The 18283-nt window shown below is 41.7% G+C and overlaps 1 protein-coding gene across 27 annotated transcripts in view; it reads left to right on the forward strand.

Moving 5' to 3' along the window:
• Positions 1–18283, forward strand: part of MAP4 (microtubule associated protein 4) — a 227692-nt gene that overhangs the window by 148545 nt on the left and 60864 nt on the right. For 26 of the 27 annotated variants that reach the window (XM_032297902.1, XM_032297909.1, XM_032297912.1 and 23 more), the window contains exons 4-7: positions 6683–6805; positions 11796–11909; positions 14705–14827; positions 16670–17800. In XM_032297902.1, the coding sequence (XP_032153793.1) occupies positions 6683–6805; positions 11796–11909; positions 14705–14827; positions 16670–17800 (1491 nt within the window). The remainder of the gene's footprint in view (positions 1–6682; positions 6806–11795; positions 11910–14704; positions 14828–16669; positions 17801–18283) is intronic. The other variant, XM_032297915.1, reaches the window with a different exon arrangement.

Genomic DNA, 18283 nt, shown 5'->3' on the forward strand with positions numbered 1-18283 from the left:
TCATCTCAAAAAAAAAAAAAGAAAAGAACTCAAAGTTTCTGAGGTCCTCTAGGGAGATATTCCTGAAGCCATTCTAAACTATGCAAAATCTAGGAACAGTTATCTTGCTTCATTCCACTTTTCACATCTTTCCCCAAGACACTTCATGTAAATGAAGTCAGATTTAAACGATTCTTTGAAACACAGAAATAAAGGGAAACCTTCAAGTGGAAAGCTTGTACCTACAGGAAGCCTGATGAATTGGCTAGTAATAAATGAGGGGCAGTCTTGCCACTTACTTTGCCGTTTGCCTTGAGGTAAGTGCATTAGCCGTGGGTCCTTTTATATGTACTCTGTGGCTGAGCCTTCTCCTTTCCCAGGGATACCTTCTGTAAGTCCTGGTCTGATTTTCCAGCATCAAGGCAGTAGGGAAATTTCAAACTTTGGTATTGGGGCTATTCAACCTCTCAAAACTTCCTTCAGAATTCTTTACTCACCTCACCTTCATACCCTTGTCCTCCCTTCTCCACTAAAGTTCATAGCCCTTAACAAGGAAGTGTTTAGTAAAAACAACTTTTATTGGGCCAGGTGTGGTGGCTCATGCTTGTAATCCCAGCACTTTGGGAGGCCAAGGCGGGAAGCCAGGAGTTGAAGACCAGCCTGGGCAAGATAGTGAAACCCCTGCCTCTACAAAAAAAACTAAAAATTAGCCAGGCATGGTGGCATATGCCGGTAGTCCCAGCTACTTGGCAGTCTGGGGTGAGAGGATTGCTTGAGCCAGGGAGGTCGAGGCTGCAGCTATGTTTGCACCACTGCACTCCAGCCTGGGTGACATTGACTCTGTCTTAAAAAAAAGGAAAAGAAAAGAAAAAGCTTTATTAAGGTGTAATTTACATACCCTAAAATTTACCTATTTTAAGTGTGGAAGTAAATGATTCTTAGTAAAATTATATATTCAAAATGATTTCTAATAAAATTACAGAGTTGTGCAATCATCCCTGTAATCCATGTTTGGAACTTTTTTTATTACCCTGAAAGTTCCCTTGAGCCTGTTTACAAAGCCAGTCCCTTTTCTGACCTGCAGTTTCAAGCAACCACTGATCTGCTTCCTGTTATAGTTCTCTATGTTCTAGTCTAGAAATTTCATGTAAATTGAACCATACAATATACATTATTTGGTGTCTTGTTTTCCTCACTTGGCATAATGCTTTTGAGATTCTTCTCTACAAAAGATTTAAAAAATTAGCCAGTTGTGGTCCCAGCTAGTCTGGAGGCTGAGGCAGAAAGATCTCTTGAGCCCAGGAGTTTAAGGTTGCAGTGAGCTGTGATTGTACCACTGCTGAGCCAACAGAGCAGCACTATCTCAAAAACAAAAACCAAAAAGATAGCTAAGCATGGTGGCATACACCTGTGGTCTCAGCTACAGGTGTCTCTTGTGGAAGCAAGAGGATTACTTGAGCCCAGGAATTTGAGGCCACAATGGAATATGATTGCACCTGCAATGCAGTCCCACTGTGTTGCACTCTGTAGTCTGGGCAACATAGGGAGACCCCACCTCTAAATAAAATAGAAATTAAAAATGGATAAAGGACTTAAGCAGACACATCTCCAAAGAAAACTTCCAAATCCCAGATGAACACATGAAAAGACGCTTAACATTATTAGTCATTAGAGCAGTACAAATCAAAACCATAATAAGATACCACTTCTTGCCACATCTGGGATGATAATAGCAAATGTTGGTGAAGATGTGAAGAAATTGGAGTCCTCATGTATTGTTGTTGAGATTGTAAAATGATGCAGCCATTTTGGAAAACAGTTTGGCACTGTCTCAAAATATTAAACATAAATTTGCTTTATGACCCAGCAATTCTACTCCTAGAGATATAACCAAGAGAATTGAAACATATGTTCCCACAAAAATCTGTACATGAATGTTCATAGCAGTGTTATTCACAATATCCAAAAAGTAGAAACAACCAAATGTCAGCTGATGAATGGATAAACAGAGTGTGGTGGATCCGCACAGTGGAATGTTACTTGGCTAAAAAAAGAAAGTTCAGATACCATACTACAGCATGGATGAACCTTGAAAACATTGTGCTAAATGAAAGAGGCCAGTCACAAAAGATGACATATTGTGTGACTTCGTTTGTATGAAATATCTAGATTAGGCAAATTTGTAGAAACAAAAAGTAGATGAGTGCTTACCCAAGGGGTAGGGGAAAGTGGAAAAGGAGAAAAGGTAATGGGATTTCTTTTTTGGAGTGAAGAAAATGTTCTGAAGTTAGATAGTAGTGATGCTTGTATAACTGTGAATATGCTAAAAACCTTTGAACTCTACTTTAAAATGGTGAATTTTGTGAATTATACTCAGTAAAGCTGTTATTTAAAAAATAAAAAGAGGGCTAGGTGCAGTGGCTCACGCCCATAATCCCAGCACTGGGAAGCCAAGGCGGGCAGATCATGAGGTCATGAGTTCAAGACCAGCCTGACCAACATAGTGAAACCCCTTCTCTACTAAAAATACAAAAATTAGCTGGGCGTGGTGGTACATGCCTGTAGTCCCAGCTACTTGGGAGGCTGAGGCAGGAGAATCACTTGAACCTGGGAGGTAGAGGTTATAGTGAGCCGAGATTGTGCCACTGCACTCTAGCCTGGGCGACAGAGCAAGACTCCATTTCAAAAAAAATAAAAAGAGGTTGGTCCAAAGGTAGTGAGTTATCTCAATTGTTCACAGTCAGTTACAGATCGAACTCTTTGTTCTACTCCTTCCCTGCTTCTCACTGCTCTACTTGACTAGTCTTTAAAAATACAGGTAGAACCAGGCACAGTGACTCAAGCCTGTAATCCCAGGACTTTGGGAGATTGAGACCAGAGAACTGCTTGATCCCAGAAATTTGAGACCAGCCTGGGCAACATAATGAGACCCTGTCTCTACCAAAAAATAATAATAAAATAAATGTATATATGTATATGTGTATATATGTATATTTTTATAATCATAAAATATATATATTTAAATTAGGCAGGTGTGGTGACAAGTGCCTGTAGTTGGCAGCTACTTGGGAGGCTGAAGTGAGAGGATTACTTGAGCCTGGGAAGTTGAGGCTGCAGTCAGCCATGCTTCACACTTCACCCTGGATGACAGAGCAAGACCCTGTCTCAACAACAACAAAAGAGCATTTTTGAGAAAAATGTAAATAAATAAATAACCACCAAACTACCATTTTACATATCCTCAAAATTGCTCCTGTCAGTCTTTTTGATTACAGCCTCTGTTTTGAAAAAGGGCCTTTTTCTGTCACCAAGGCAATAGTGTGATCGTAGGTTATTGCAGCCTTGACCTCCCAGGCTCAAGCAATCTTCTCACTTCAGCATCCTGAGTAACTGAAACTACAGGCACTTACCATCACAACTGGCTAATTTTTTTGTGTTTTTTGTAGAGACAGGGTCTCTACCAGCCCAGGCTGGTCTCAAACTTCTGGGCTCAGGTGATCTCCCTGCCTCAGCCTCCCAAAGTACTGGGATTACAGGCATGAACCATTGTGCCCAGACTGATTATAGCCTTTTTAATGGTTTTGTAGTAGGATTTTATTGTAGTATTAATTTGCATTTCCATAAGGACTGATGAGCTTCATTCATGTGCATATTACCCATTATATATTTTCTTTGGTAAAATGTATGTTGAAATATTTTGCCAGTTTTTTTGTTTGTTTGTTTTTTGGGTTTTTTGTTTTGTTTTGTTTTGTTTTGTTTCGTTTCGTTTTTGAGATAGAGTCGCTCTGTCACCCAGGCTGGAGAGCAGTGATGTGATCTCGGCTCACTGCAACCTCTGCCTTCCTGGTTCAGGTGATTCTCCTGCCTCAGCCTCCTGAGTAAAGTAGCTAGAATTATAGGTACCCAGCACACTTGACTAATTTGTTGTATTTTTGTAGAGACAAGGTTTCACCATGTTGGCCATGCTGGTCTCTCCTGATCTCAAATGATCCACCCACCTCAACCTCCCAAAGTGCTGGGATTACAGGTGTGAGCCATCATGCCCAGCCATTTTTCGAAGTTTTAAATTGAGTTGTTTATCTTATCATTGTGTTACAAGAGATTACAATCTCTTCTACATACAAATCTTTTATCAGATTTATGATTTGCAAATATTTCTCGAAGTCTGTGGCTTCTCTTTCCATTTTCTTTTTAATTTTTTTTGTTTTTGTTTTTGAAACGGAGTGTTGCTTTTTCGCCAGGCTGGAGTGCAACGTGGCACAATCTCAGCTCACTGCAACCTCACTGTCTCCCAGATTCAGGCGATTCCCCTGCCTCAGTCTCCTGAGTAGCTGGGACTACAGGGGCATACCACCATACCCAGCTAATTTTTTGTATTTTAGTAGAGACGGGCTTTCACCATGGCCAAGATGGTCTCGATCTCCTGACCTCATGATCCACCCACCTCGGCCTCCCAACGTGCTGGGATTACAGGTGTGAGCCACCACACCTGGCCAATTTTTAAATTTTTTGACACAGAGTCTTGCACTGTTGCCCGGGCTAGAGTGCAGTGGTGTGATCTCAGCTCACTGCAGCCTCCACCTCCCGGGTTCAAGCGATTCTCCTGTCTCAGCCTCCTGAGTAGCTGGGGTTATAGGTGCACACCACCACACCCAGCTCATTTGTTGTATTTTTAGTAGAGATGAGGTTTCACTATGTTGGCCAGGCTGGTCTTGAACTCCTGACCTCCTGATCCACCCACCTTGGCCTCCTAAAGTGCTGGGGTTACAGGTGTGAGCCATCACACCGGGCCATTTTTCCAAGTTTTAAATTGAGTGGTTTATCTTATCATTGTGTTATAAGAGATTATAATCTATTCTACATACAAATGTTTTATCAGATTTATGATTTGCAAATATTTCTCAAAGTCTGTGCCTTCTCTTTTCATTAATAGTATCTTTGTTATTGTCTTTTGTTTTTTTATTTTTTTTTTGAGAGTCTCGCTCTGTTGCCCCAGGCTGTAGTGCAGTTGTGCAATCTCAGATCACTGCAACCTTCCCCTCCTGAGCTCCAGCGATACTCTTGCCTTAGCCTTCCAACTAGCTGGGACTGCAGGCGCGCAAGCCACCAGGCCCAGCTAATTTATGTATTTTTTAGTAGAGACAGAGTCTCGTAATGTTGGCCAGGCTGGTCTCAAACTCCTGACCTCAGGGAATCCGCCCACCTCGGCCTCTCAGAGTGCTGGGATTACAGGTGTGAGACTGACCTTTTAATAGTATCTTTGAAAACCAAAAGTTTTAAATGTTCATGATGTCTAATTTATATGTTTTGTCTCTTATGGATAGTGCTTTTGGTGGCATGTCTGAGAAATCTTTGCCTAATCCAAGGTCACAGAGATTTTCTCCTGTTTATATGTTTTTTTAGTTTTAACTCTTAGGTCTTTGTCTTGTCTTTTTTTTTTTTTTTTTTTTTTTTCTTAATAAGTTAGCAGTGTACTACATTAGGTCTTTGATCTGTTTGGAGTTAACTTTTGCATATGTGTCCAATGTTTCTGTATTATTTATTTTTAAAAAATTGTTTCTGGGTTGAATTATACTGGCATGTTTGTAGATAGCCTGTTTCTTTCTGAACCGGTTCTGTTCCATTTACCTAAGTGTGTTGCCAATACTATACTGAGTTGTTATAGTCTTGCCCTGTCGGCCAGGCTGGAGTGGAGTCGTGCAATCTTGGCTCACTGCAACCTTCCACTCCCAGGTTCAAGTGATTCTTAAGCCTCAGCCTCCTGAGTAGCTGGAATTGCAGGCATGTACCACCATGCTGAGGTAATTTTTGTATTTTTGCTAGAGATGGTGTTTCACCATGTTTGTCAGGCTGGTCTCGAACTTCTGACCTCAAAGTTATCGCCTGCCTCAGCTTCCCAAAGTGTTGGGATTACAGGCATGAGCCACCACTCCCAGCCTGAGTTGATACATTTATAATAACTTTTAAAAGCAGGTTATATAAGCCCTTCAACTATTTCTCTTCAAAATTGTTTTGCCTTTTATAGGTTTTTTTATGTTTTGATATAAATTATGGAATGAGCTGATTGATACCTTTAAAAAGAAATGCTAGGATTTTCATTGTAATTTCCTCAGTATATTGGTCATTTTGAGGATTATCATCTTAACAGTATTGAATCTTTCGTTCCTGAACATGTTATATCTTTCCATTTATTTAGGTCTGCCTTTAATTCCAGTGCCCTGAAATGGTTGATTTTGACAGTTTTATCCTTGTTCTTTTATGTGGAGAAATCACTAACCTCTTGTGCCTATATAACCTAGAGTCACTCTGTAGTGTTTTTTTTTTTTTTTAACCTTAATGACCTACTTTATGCCTTCAGTACTTTATTTCCTTCTATCTTAAACTCTTTTTTTAGTGACAGAGTCTTGCTGTGTTGCCCAGGTTGGAGTGCAGTAGCTATTCACAGGTGCGATCATACTGCATTACAGCCTGGAACTCCTGGGCTCAGGTAATCCTGTCTCAGTCTCCCAAGTAAATGGGACTACAGACGCATGTCCCATCCAGCTCCTTTTATCTTTCAATTAAAACAAAAAAGGTTTTTTTTAAAGACACTAGCTAGAAAGGATTTTTTAATATTGTATTAGCTGTGATACTTATAGAAATTCCACTGTGGTGGAGAAAACTGAAATACCTTGTAACTTTTGTTTTGTGTCTCTATTTTAAGGGTCTCCAACTGAATTCCTTGAAGAGAAAATGGCCTACCAGGAATACCCAAACAGCCAGAACTGGCCAGAAGATACCAACTTTTGTTTCCAACCTGAGCAAGTGGTCAATCCTATCCAGACTGGTAAGTCCTGGCTTGCTTGTGACTACTAAATGTGAGCTATCACATAAATGTGAAAAAGCTACAGCCACCATTCAGATGAAAGTATTAGCCTAAGTATAACGCACAAAGCACAACCTGAGCATTGATTTGTCCCTTTCTCTTCTTCATTTATCCTTTCTTTTGAGACACCTAATGCCCTCTAGTTCCCTGTTCTTCAAAACCTATTTTAAATATATTATCTGAAATTCATATATATTGAAGATTAGAGGATCCATAGTACCTTAGAACCTTAATTCTTCCAGAAAGAATTATTATGGTAATGTTAAACCAGTGCTGTTTTGTGCCAGGCACAGTGCTGGAGCCTTTATATATACATTATCTGTATTTCTTACCTGACTCTGCCTATATATTAATATTCCTTTGTTGACAGAAGAGAAAGCTGACTCATACCCAATTTCTGTAAAATTAAAAACAAACAAAGGCATATCTGTAGTAGTAGCTCAGAGCCAGAGTTGGTAGGAAGAATGAGTTTAAAAGAGCCTCAAAGAAGTAGCTTTGGTACTTCCATGTTAGCCAGGTTGAGAGCTCAAGTTATGTTTCCACTTAAATATGGCTTCTTTTTTGACATCTAACTTACAAGATGCTCACTGCCTCCCGGGTTCAAGTGATTCTCCTGCCTCAGCCTCCAGAGTAGCTGGGATTACAGGCATGTGCCACCATACCCGGCTGATTTTGTATTTTTTAGTAGAGACAGGGTTTCCCCATGTTGGTCAGGCTAGTCTTGAACTTCCGACCTCAAGTGATCCACCCATCTTGGCCTTCCAAAGTGCTGGGATTACAGGCATAAGCCATGGCGTGCCCCGCCTTTAATTCTTTTTTTTTTTTTTTGAGACGGAGTCTTGCACTGGCGCCCAGGCTAGAGTACAGTGGTGCGATCTTGGCTCACTGCAACCTCTGTCTTCTGGGTTCAAACGATTCTCCTGCCTCAGCTTCCCATGTAGCTGGAATTACAGGTGCCCCGCACACTTGACTGATTTGTGATTTGTTATATTTTTAGTAAAGACAAGGTTTCACCATGTTGGCCAGGCTGGTCTCAAACTCCTGACCTCGAGTGATCTGCCCACCTTAGCCTCCCAGAGTGCTGGCATTACAGGCGTAAGCCACTGTGCCTGGCCAGTGATTCATGGTACCATATAGTTTACCCATTTAAAGTGTATAATTCAGCCAGGTTCAGTGACTTGTGCCTATAATCCCAGCATTTTGGGAGTCATAGGCATGATGATCACTTAAGGCAAGGAGTTTGAGACCAGCCTGAACAACATAATGAGATTCTGTCTCTACAAAAAATTTTTTAAACTAGCTATGTGTGGCAGCACATGCCTGTAGTTCCAGTTACTCAGGAAGCTGGGGTGGGGGAATCTCTTGAGTCCAGCACTTCAAAGCTGCAATTTGAATCATGCTGCTGTACTCTAGCCTGGGCAACACATACAGCTATCCCTGATAGATATGTAGGTAGATAGATGGGTAGGTAGGAAGGCAGGCAGTCAGTCAGGTAGATAAATAACCAAAGTCAATTTTAGAACACTTTGTTACCACAAAAAAAACTTTATATCTTTTAAATATCACCTCCATCTCCCTATCCACCACAACGCTAAGCAACCATCAATTTGTCTCTTTAAATTTGCTTACATTGGATATTTCATGTAAAGGGAATCATATAATGTAGTTTCTTTGTGTCTTTTTTTTTTCCACTTAGCATAACATTTTGAGGAGTCCTGCATTTTGTGGCATGTATCAGTACTTTCTTTATGGACATGTAATATTCCATTGTATGGATATACCATATTTTGTTCATTATTTTATTTTTTGAGACAGAATCTCCCTCTGTCACCCAGGCTGGAGTGCATTGGCGCAATTTCAGCTCACTGCAGCCTCAACCACCTGAGCTCAAGTGATAAATAAAAATAATTTAAATCAGGAAGAAGAGGAGCCAGCAAGGGTAACAAAGGAATGACCTATTTTGAAGTAGGAAAAAAAAATTCAGGAGAGTTTAATTTCCTGAAAAGTTGAATGTGGTAGTCAACTGCCAGTGGCTCCCAATGATCCCTGCCTCCTGGTATTCATACCCTTGTGTAGTCACCTCCCATGTTGTACTAGGCTTGGTCTGTGTGATTAGTAGAATAGATGGCAGAACTAGTGATGTGTCATTTCTGATTAAATTACAAAAATATGGTATCTTCCATTTTGATCACTCTGGGTTTATGCATCATGACAAAAACCAGCTGATATGGAGAGGCACACATGGGAGAGGAACAGAGGCATCCAGTCAACAGCCATGTGAGTAAGCCATCTTACAGGCAGGTTCTGCAGCCCCAATTAAGTCTTCAGATCACCACAGCCCCTGGCCAACCGCTTGACTGCAACCTTATGAGATACACTAGTCATGGAGCTGGGGAAGAAATAGGTTCTGGGGAATATTTGAAGGTCAAGTGCAATGGATTTTCTGGTAGGTTGGCTGTGGTGTGTGAAAAAGAGAGGTCCAAGATGACTCCTGCCGGGCGTTGTGGCTCACACCTATGATCCCAGCTCTTTGGGAGGCAGAGGTGGTAGGATAGCTTGAGCCCAGGAGTTGGAGACATGCCTGGGCAATACAGTGAGACCCCATTCAAAATAATAAAAATAAAAGATGACTCCAAGGTTTTTGAAAAAAAGATAGAAGGATAGAATGCCATTAGAGATGGAAAGACTATATAAGGAGTAGGTTTGGAAACATGCTACATAAAAGTCTGAAAATAAGGGGAGAGGTCTAGAAGTCTTGAGCTATAAATTCGGGTGTTTTCAACCTATAGATGGAATTTTAAACTGTGGGATTAGATGAGAGGGAATGTAGAGAGAGAGAAGGTTTGTCCCACTCCTCATAACCACTCAGTTCTTTAGTTCTCAGCTTAAATACTTTAGTTCTCAGCTTAAATACTTACCAACCAAAGATGTCCCTTAACTTGAACCAAAATATATCCTGTGGCTAAATGTTCCCATCCCTGACCTTGTACATCTTTGGGTTTTTTAGAGCATAAAAAACTGCCACGTGGTAGGCACCCAGGAAAAAATTAATGACTAAATGACAAAACTCTGTAAGGATCATCCATTTTTACATGTAATTTAGTAAGCTCCCATCTTAAGGGGCAAACCATACAGCATTTACTCTTTTAGATGCTTGAAGAATCCAATTTTCCCTCAAGGGAAGTATGAGAGGCAGAGAAAACAGCAAGCTACCCCAAAACATATAGAACTGAGAAGAATGAATGTTTATCGTCTCTTTAATATTCTACCTCCTCTTCTTTTTTTTTTTTTTTTTTTTTTTTTTTAATTTCATTTTGGTTTTTTTGTTTGTTTGTTTTTATTTTTATTTATTTATTTTGAGATGGAGTTTCACTCTGTCACTCAGGCTGTAGCGCAGTGGTGCAACCATGACTTAACCGCAGACTTGACCTCTGATCTTTCACCTCTGCCTGCTGAGTAGCTGGGACTTCAGGGGTCCGCAACCATGCCTGGCCAATTTTTCTGTTTTTTGAAAAGGGTTTTCTTTCTTGTTGTTTTTAAACAAAAAACAGGCTGTGTTTTTGTTTTTAAAGATGGAGGTCTAGCACTGTTGCCCAGACAGGAGTGCAGTGACTATTCATAGTCACCATATGATAGTGCACTGCAGCCTTGAACTCCTGGCCTCAAGAAGATCCTCCCACCTCAGCCTCTCAAGTAGCCAGGGTGTGCATCACTTTTCTAGGCTCCTGTGCTTTTCTGAAGAAGTCGTCTCAACAAGTTTCCCAGTATTGCCTTCTGCTTGTTCATACTTCCTGATGCAGTGGTCTTCCCTAATCCTGAAATTCCTTACAAAAAGAGAGTGGTATAGCTGCCTCAGAGGCAAGAAAATGAACATTCTCTCAAGGCCTGGGCTTTTATGCAACTGTCTATGACAATTAAAGTGTCTCAAGGAAGTGATGTGTTAGTGTACTCAGGAACTAGTTGGAAATGCAGATTCTCAGGAACCAGCAATCTTCATTTTAATAAGCCTTCAGGGTGATTGAGATATAAGATACATTCTGAAAGCCCTCCTCAGAAAATAGAAGCCTACAAAAGCACAAAGAATTTACCTGATGTTTTGAGTGCTTTTATTCATGCCAGCTCCTGAGTCAAGAGTTTATTTCTTCTCTCAGAATACCAATTATTTATCTTGTCCCATTCAGACAGTTTTGAAATTCAGTTTTCTTCATCTCCATGAGGTGAAAAATTCCTTCTTGTTTTTGTTTTTTTAAAAGCTTCTTATGGCTCTGTCTTTTTAAAAAGTATGAATGTTATGTAAATGTATATTGAAAATTTAGTTTTATATACGTTCACCTCTTAGTTTGTTACACAGTTGAGCATTAGTTGCCCTTTTTGTTTTATACATTCGTTGGCTATCTAATGTATATAACCAAATCTTAGAGAAGGGAATATTTATTATTAACAAACAAATGAGTGAATATTGATTCTCTACCATGTACAATCACAAATGATCTCAATTTATTTTACTTACTATTGACAACTCATCTATATTCATCATAGGATAATAAGAAATATTGGCTGGGCACAGTGGCTCACACCTGTAATCCCAACACTTTGAGAGGCCGAGGCGGGGGTAGATCACTTGAGATCTGGAGTTTGAGACCAACCTGGCCAGCATGGAGAAACCCCATCACTACCACACAAAAAAAATACAAAAAATAGCCAGGCATGGTGGCACGCACCTGTAATCCCAGCTACTTAAGAGGCTGACGCAGAGAATCACTTGATCCTGGGAGGTGGAAATTGCAGTGAGCCAAAATTGCACCACTGCACTCCAGCCTGGGGAACAGACTCCACCCCAAAAAGAAAAAACAGAGCAAGACTCCACCCCAAAAAGAAAAAAAAGAAAGAAATATTAATCTTTCTAGTTGCATTCACCAGGAATGAGTTTTGGATTTCTTCTCTATTCCAGATCCCTTTAAGATGTACCGTGATGATGGCCTGACAGATTTGGTCTTTATCTCCAGTGGAACAGGCAATTCTTCAATATTTACAGGACAAAGTCATCCCTTGAAAGACAGCTATGGTATGACTTCTCCAAATGGATTTATTCTGTAGGGAAGGAAAAAAATTTTTCCTTTATTCATCTTAGGTTCACTGACTAGGGCTTTAATAATAAAAGATTGATTAATAAGAAAAAAGACCAGGCGCAGTGGCTCTGCTTGTAATCCCAGCACTTTGGGAGGCCAAGGCGGAAGGATCACAAGGTCAGGAGTTCAAGACCAGCCTGACCAACATGGTGAAACCTCGTCTTTACTAAAAATACAAAAAATTTAGTCGGGCGTGGTGGCATTAGCCTATAATCCCAGCTACTCGGGAGGCTGAGGCAGGAGAATCGCTTGAACCTGGGAGGCAGAGGTTGTAGTGAGCCACTGCACTCCAGCCTGGGTGACAGAGCAAGACTCCATCTGAAAAAAAAAAAAAAGAAAAGAAAGAAGAGACCAAAGTTTAACATGTGAATTTCATACGTACATGAGAGGTACCTAGAGAATTAGTAATTCTGCAAGAGGTGGCTTTACGATTCCAGCTTATATAGCTTCTTCAATAAAAAAAAGATAAATTTTTTTTTGAGGCCACGCACGGTGGCTCACACCTGTAATCCCAGCACTTTTGGGAGGCTGAGGTGGGTGGATCATGAGGTCAGGAGTTCGAGACCAGCCTGGCCAATATGGTGAAACCCCACGTCTACTAAAAATACAAAAAATTAGCCAGGCATGCTGATGTGCGCCTCTAGTCCCAGCTGCTCAGGAGACTGAGGCAGGAGAATTGCTTGAACCCGGGAGGCAGAGGTTGCAGTGGGCCAAGATTGTACCACTGCACTCCAGCCTGGGTGACAGAGCAAGACTCCATCTCAAAAAAAATTTTTGAGAAGTGACAAGATGAAGGAAAAATATTTTTGAGTCTCTAGGGCCCGCAAATATTGGGAGGCAAGTAAATGGTAGGTAAAAGCTAGTTAGTAAAGGTTTCTACGTAGATTCCTATGGTGCCATCTCCAGGCTAATAATAGCCTTCAGCTTAAAAATGTTCTTACGTCAAAGTAGCGTATTTTGGGGTGGCATATTCTAGTCTCCTTTAGTTGTTTAATGCCAAACAACATGGCCTTTCACACATCACCTTTGAAGTTAACCACTAAGAAAGTCGGATTTAGGGGCTCTGGCTGTGACAAGGCTCTCTTTGGATTAATCAAAGGAGACAACTCACAGATTCACAATTGGGTTGTGATCCCCCATTTTTTTTTTTTTTTTTTTTTTTTGGGACAGGGTCTCACTCGGCCTACCCAGGCTGGAATACAGTGATGCAATCAAGGCTAACTACAGCCTTGACTTCCTGACTGATGTGATCCTCCCACTTCAATCTCCTGAGTAGCTGGGATTACAGGCATGTACCACTACGCCTGGGTAATTTTTTGTAGAGTTGGAGTCTTGCCACATTGCCCAGCCTGATCTCGAATTCCTGGGCTCAAGTGATCCACCCGCCTCAGCCTCCCAAAGTGCTGGGATTACAGGCGTGAGCCTTTGCACCCAGCCACATTTGTCTAGTTGTTCATTTACAGCCAGACACAGTGGCTTATGCCTGTAACCCTAGCACTTTGGGAAACTGAGGCAGGAAGATTGCTTGAGTCCAGGAATTTGAAACCAATCTGGACAACAGAGTGAGATCCTGTCCTACGAAACAAATTTAAAATTCAGCCAGGTATGGTGGCACATACCTACAGGAGGCTGAGGTGGAAGGATTGCTTGAGCCCAGAAGGTCGAGGCTGCAGCGAGCCATGATCATGCCACTGTACCCCAGCCTAGACAACAGAGTGAGACCCAGTCTCAAAAAAAAACCAGCTGGGCTTGGTGGCTCACACCTATAATGCCAGCAGTTTGGGAGGCCAAGGCGGGTGGATCACTTGAGGCCAGGTGCAGTGGCTCATACCTGTAATCCCACCACTTTGGGAGGCAGAAGTGGGCAGATCCCCTGAGGTCAGGAGTTCGAGACCAGCCTAGCCAACTTAGTGAAACCCCGTCTCTACTAAAAATACAAAAATTACAGGATGCCTGTAATCCCAGCTACTCAGGAGACTGAGGCAGGAGAATCATTTGAACCTGGGAGGCGGAGGTTGCAGTGAGCTGAGATCATGCCATTGCACTCCAGCCTGGGTGACAAGAGCAAGACTCCATCTCATAAATAAATAAAATAAAATAAAAATATGAAAATTAGCTGGGCATGCCTATAATGAAAATATAAAAATTTCAAAATATGAAAATTAGGTGGCACATGCCTATAATCCCAGCTACTTGGGTGGCTGAGGCAGGAGAATCACTTGAACCTGGGAGGTGGAGGTTGTAGTGAGCTGAGATCATGCCACTGCACTCCAGCCTGGGCAAAAGAGTGAAACTGCATCTCAAAAACAACAACAAAAACCTGCTACAAAGTATCTTCGTAAAATTGTCTTCTAATATTGGAAAGAAAGGTGTTCATCTCATTTTGCAGAGGAAGAAATTAAGGCTCACAAAAAATTCTTTACTATAGTATATTATGTTGGTTATGGTATTAGAACCAGAGTTCAATGATTGATGTTTTGAATCTTTATATTATCCTGTAGAAGGCAGACAATGAATGTTGATTAGTGGCATATTGGGATATACTATACCACCTACTAACAACTAGCTAAAACCTGAAGAATGTCAGCAGTGTTTCCTTTAAAATTTTTTGGCATTGCTTTTATTAGTCTATCTTCCTGGCAATATATGCAGCTGATTTTAAATATCAGATATCATTCGCTTCCAGTGTTTACCAAGTTTCAAAATGTGTTTGTTTGTGTTTCAATATTAGGTATGTCTCCCTGCAACACAGCTGTTGTACCTCAGGAGTGGTCTGTGGAAGCCTTAAACTCTCCACACTCACAGTCCTTTGTTTCCCCAGAGGCCAGTGCAGAACCTCCTCAGCCAACAGCAGGTAAAATATTAGAGACTCCCTTTAACAGTTAATGGTTGCAGTATTGATAATCAATATAAGTCATTTGGTATATTTTTAGCAGCTTACAGCAGTTATAAAAATTTCGGAACTGGTTGGGTGCAGTGGCTCACACCTGTAATCCCAGCACTTTGGGAGACTGAGGTGGGTGAATCAGGAATTTGAGACCAACCTGGCCGCAATGGTGAAACCCTGTCTCTACTAAAAATACAAAAAATTAGCTGGGCGTAGTGGCAGGTGCCTGTAATCCCAGCACCTTGGGAAGCTGAGGCAGGAGAATTTGAACCCAGGAAGTGGAGGTTGCAGTGAGCCGAGATTGCGCCACTGCACTCCGGCCTGGCAACAGAGCGAGACCCTGTCTCAAAAAAAATTTTTTTTCAGAACTGTCACAATCACCACTGGAGGAATTATTGAACTACAACACTTTGGGTTAATGGGCAAATAAATAAAATTTTTTATTTTTTTAATATATATATATATATATATATGTTTTTTACATCACATTTTCATTGTATTAGGTATCTGAATTTTTAAAAATTGAGTATAGATTTGCGGCTGGGTGTGGTGGCTCACACCGGTAATCGCAGCACTTTGGGAAGCTGACGCAAGCAGATCACTTGAGGTCAGGAGTTTCAGACCAGCCTGACAAATATGGTGAAACCCCCTTTCTACAAAAAATACAAAAATTGGGCCGGGCACAAGGGCTCATACCTGTAATTCCAGCACTTTGATAGGCCGAGGTGGGCAGATCACAAGGTCAGGAGTTTGAGACCAGCCTGGCCATGGCCAACATGGTGAAACCCCATCTCTACTAAAAATACAAAAATTAGCCAAGTGTGGTGGTAGGCACCTGCATTCCCAGCTACTCGGGAGGCCGAGGCAGGAGAATTGCTTGAAACCAGAAGGTGGAGGTTACAGTGAGCTGAGATCATGCCACTGCACTGCAGCCTGGGTGAAAGAGCGAAACTCCATCTCTTTTTTTTTTTTTTTGGAGACAGAGTTTCACTCTTGTTACCCAGGCTGGAGTGCAATGGCGCGATCTCAGCTCACCGCAACCTCCATCTCCTGGGTTCAGGCAATTCTCCTGCCTCAGCCTCCTGAGTAGCTGGGATTACAGGCACGCGCCACCATGCCCAGCTAATTTTTTGTATTTTTAGTAGAGACGGGGTTTCACCATGTTGACCAGGATGGTCTCGATCTCTTGACCTCGTGATCCACCCGCCTCGGCCTCCCAAAGTGCTGGGATTACAGGCGTGAGCCACCGCACCCAGCGAAACTCCATCTCTTAAAAGAAAAAAATTAGCTGGGCATGGTGGTGGGCACCTATAATCCCAACTACTAGGTATCTGAGACAGGAGAATCACTTGGACCCTGGAGCCAAGATCATGCTACTGTACTCCATCCTGGGCAACCCAGAGTGAGACCCCATCTCGAAAAGAAAAAATTCAGTACAGATTTAGAACTCTGGGATTTTTCTTGATAGGAAGCATGACTGACCTGTTGTCCCACAGATTCTCTTTCTAATACTAATTCTGTGCACATGTTTTTTTTTTTTTTTTTTTTTTTGAAGCCTGTGTTTTCTCTCTTCTTTGCCTTTTCTCCTCCACTACTTATCCTCCTACTATCTTACATCTTATTCTTCCAAGTGTTGAGACTGTCAAAGAGTAGGCAGAATAGGTTATTTGACATTAGCTTCTTAGTTATGTGTGCAGTCTTATGGTCACAAAACCCAAATACTCTTATGCCTGAAGAAAGTAAACATTTTTAATGCAAAGGTATGAGTAGACAATGATGTGTCCTAAATTTCCAATTTTTTTCCTTTAGAGCTAGCCAAGGAAATAGAAATGGCATCAGAAGAAGAGAGGCCACCAGCACAAGCACTGGAAATAATGATGGGACTGAATACTACGGATATGGCACCATCTAAAGAAACAGATATAGCTGTCACCAAGGACATGGCACAAGAAGTGGCATTGGCTAAAGATATGGAACCACCCACCAAATTAGATGTGACTCTGGCCAGGGACACACAGCCATCCATGGAATCAGATATGGCCCCAGTCAAGGACATGGAACTACCCATAGAAACAGAAGTGACCCCAGTTAAGGATGTCAGATGGCCCACAGAAACAGATATGTCTTTGGCCAAGCATGTGGTACTTCCCACAGAAACAGGGATAGCCCCAGCCAAGAATGTGACACTGTTCAAAGAAACAGAGAGGGCACCTCCTATAAAAATGGACTTGGCTCCTTCTAAGGACATGGAACCACCGAAAGAAAATGAGGTAGCCCCAGCCAAGGGTTTGGCGTTACCCTCAGAAATAGAGGTGGCACAGGCTAAAGACATTATATCATCCTCAGAAACATCCTCCACTGAGAAAGTGGCTTTGTCCTCGGAAACAGAGGTAGCCCTGGCTATCGACATGGCACAGCCCCCAGAAACCAATGTGTTCTTGACCAAGGATAAAGCACTGCCTTTAGAAGCAGAGGTGGCTCCAGTCAAGGACATGGCTCAACTCCCAGAAACAGAAATGGACCTGGGCAAGCATGTGGCTCCGTCCACAGAAAAAGAAGTGGCCTCGTTGAAGAAGGACCTATCTCCACTGTCAGAAACAGAAATGGCTCTGGGCAAGGATGTGACTCCACCTCCAGAAACAGAAGTAGTTCTCATGAAGAACGTATGTCTGCCTCCAGAAACAGAGGTGGTCCTGACTAAGGACCAGGTCCCAGCACCCAAAACAGAAGCAGCCCTGGCTAAGAATGGGGTTCTGACCCCGGCCAACAATGTGACTCCAGCCAAAGATGTTACACCACTCTCAGAAACAGAGGCAACATCAGTTCGAATTAAAGACATGGAAATTGCACAAACACAAAAAGGAATAAGTGAGGATTCCCTTTTAGAATCTCTGCAGGATTCGGGGCAGTCAGCTGCACCTACTTTGATGATTTCACCAGGTATGTACTTGTGCTTACTCTCAGTATTTTTCTCTACCAGGGTGTAGTCTCAAGAAGACTAAGGACAAACATCATGCCAGGTAAAGTACAGACAGTCACGCTGTACTTTGCAAGTTTATTCATACTCCTGCTCTCCTAGACAACTCTTTCTCACCTTTTCCCTCCTCCCACCTCCAACACCTACCTTTTCTGTCTTCATTCTCTGCTGATTGTCCTGTTTTTCTTTCAGATAATTCAAGCAATAAAATAGAACATCCACAAACTTTTATTCTTTCACCTACCCAGCTACTTGTGTCTGTATCCATGGACTCTGCTTATGAAAATGCTCCTGTTTTTTATAAGTAAACTGTTCCTGCTCCTAATTAAGACCAACCTCTCATTTTACAGTAGATTCCATCTCCTTTTTCCTACTTGATATGTTGCCCTGCGTATTTTCCTCATTTTTTGCCCCTCACCAATTTAAATCCTTTTCCATTGGATCAT

Source organism: Sapajus apella, unplaced genomic scaffold, assembly GCF_009761245.1.
Source record: "Sapajus apella isolate SASKATOON/1434 unplaced genomic scaffold, GSC_monkey_1.0 scaffold38, whole genome shotgun sequence".
In the NCBI taxonomy this organism is placed as follows: domain Eukaryota; kingdom Metazoa; phylum Chordata; class Mammalia; order Primates; family Cebidae; genus Sapajus; species Sapajus apella.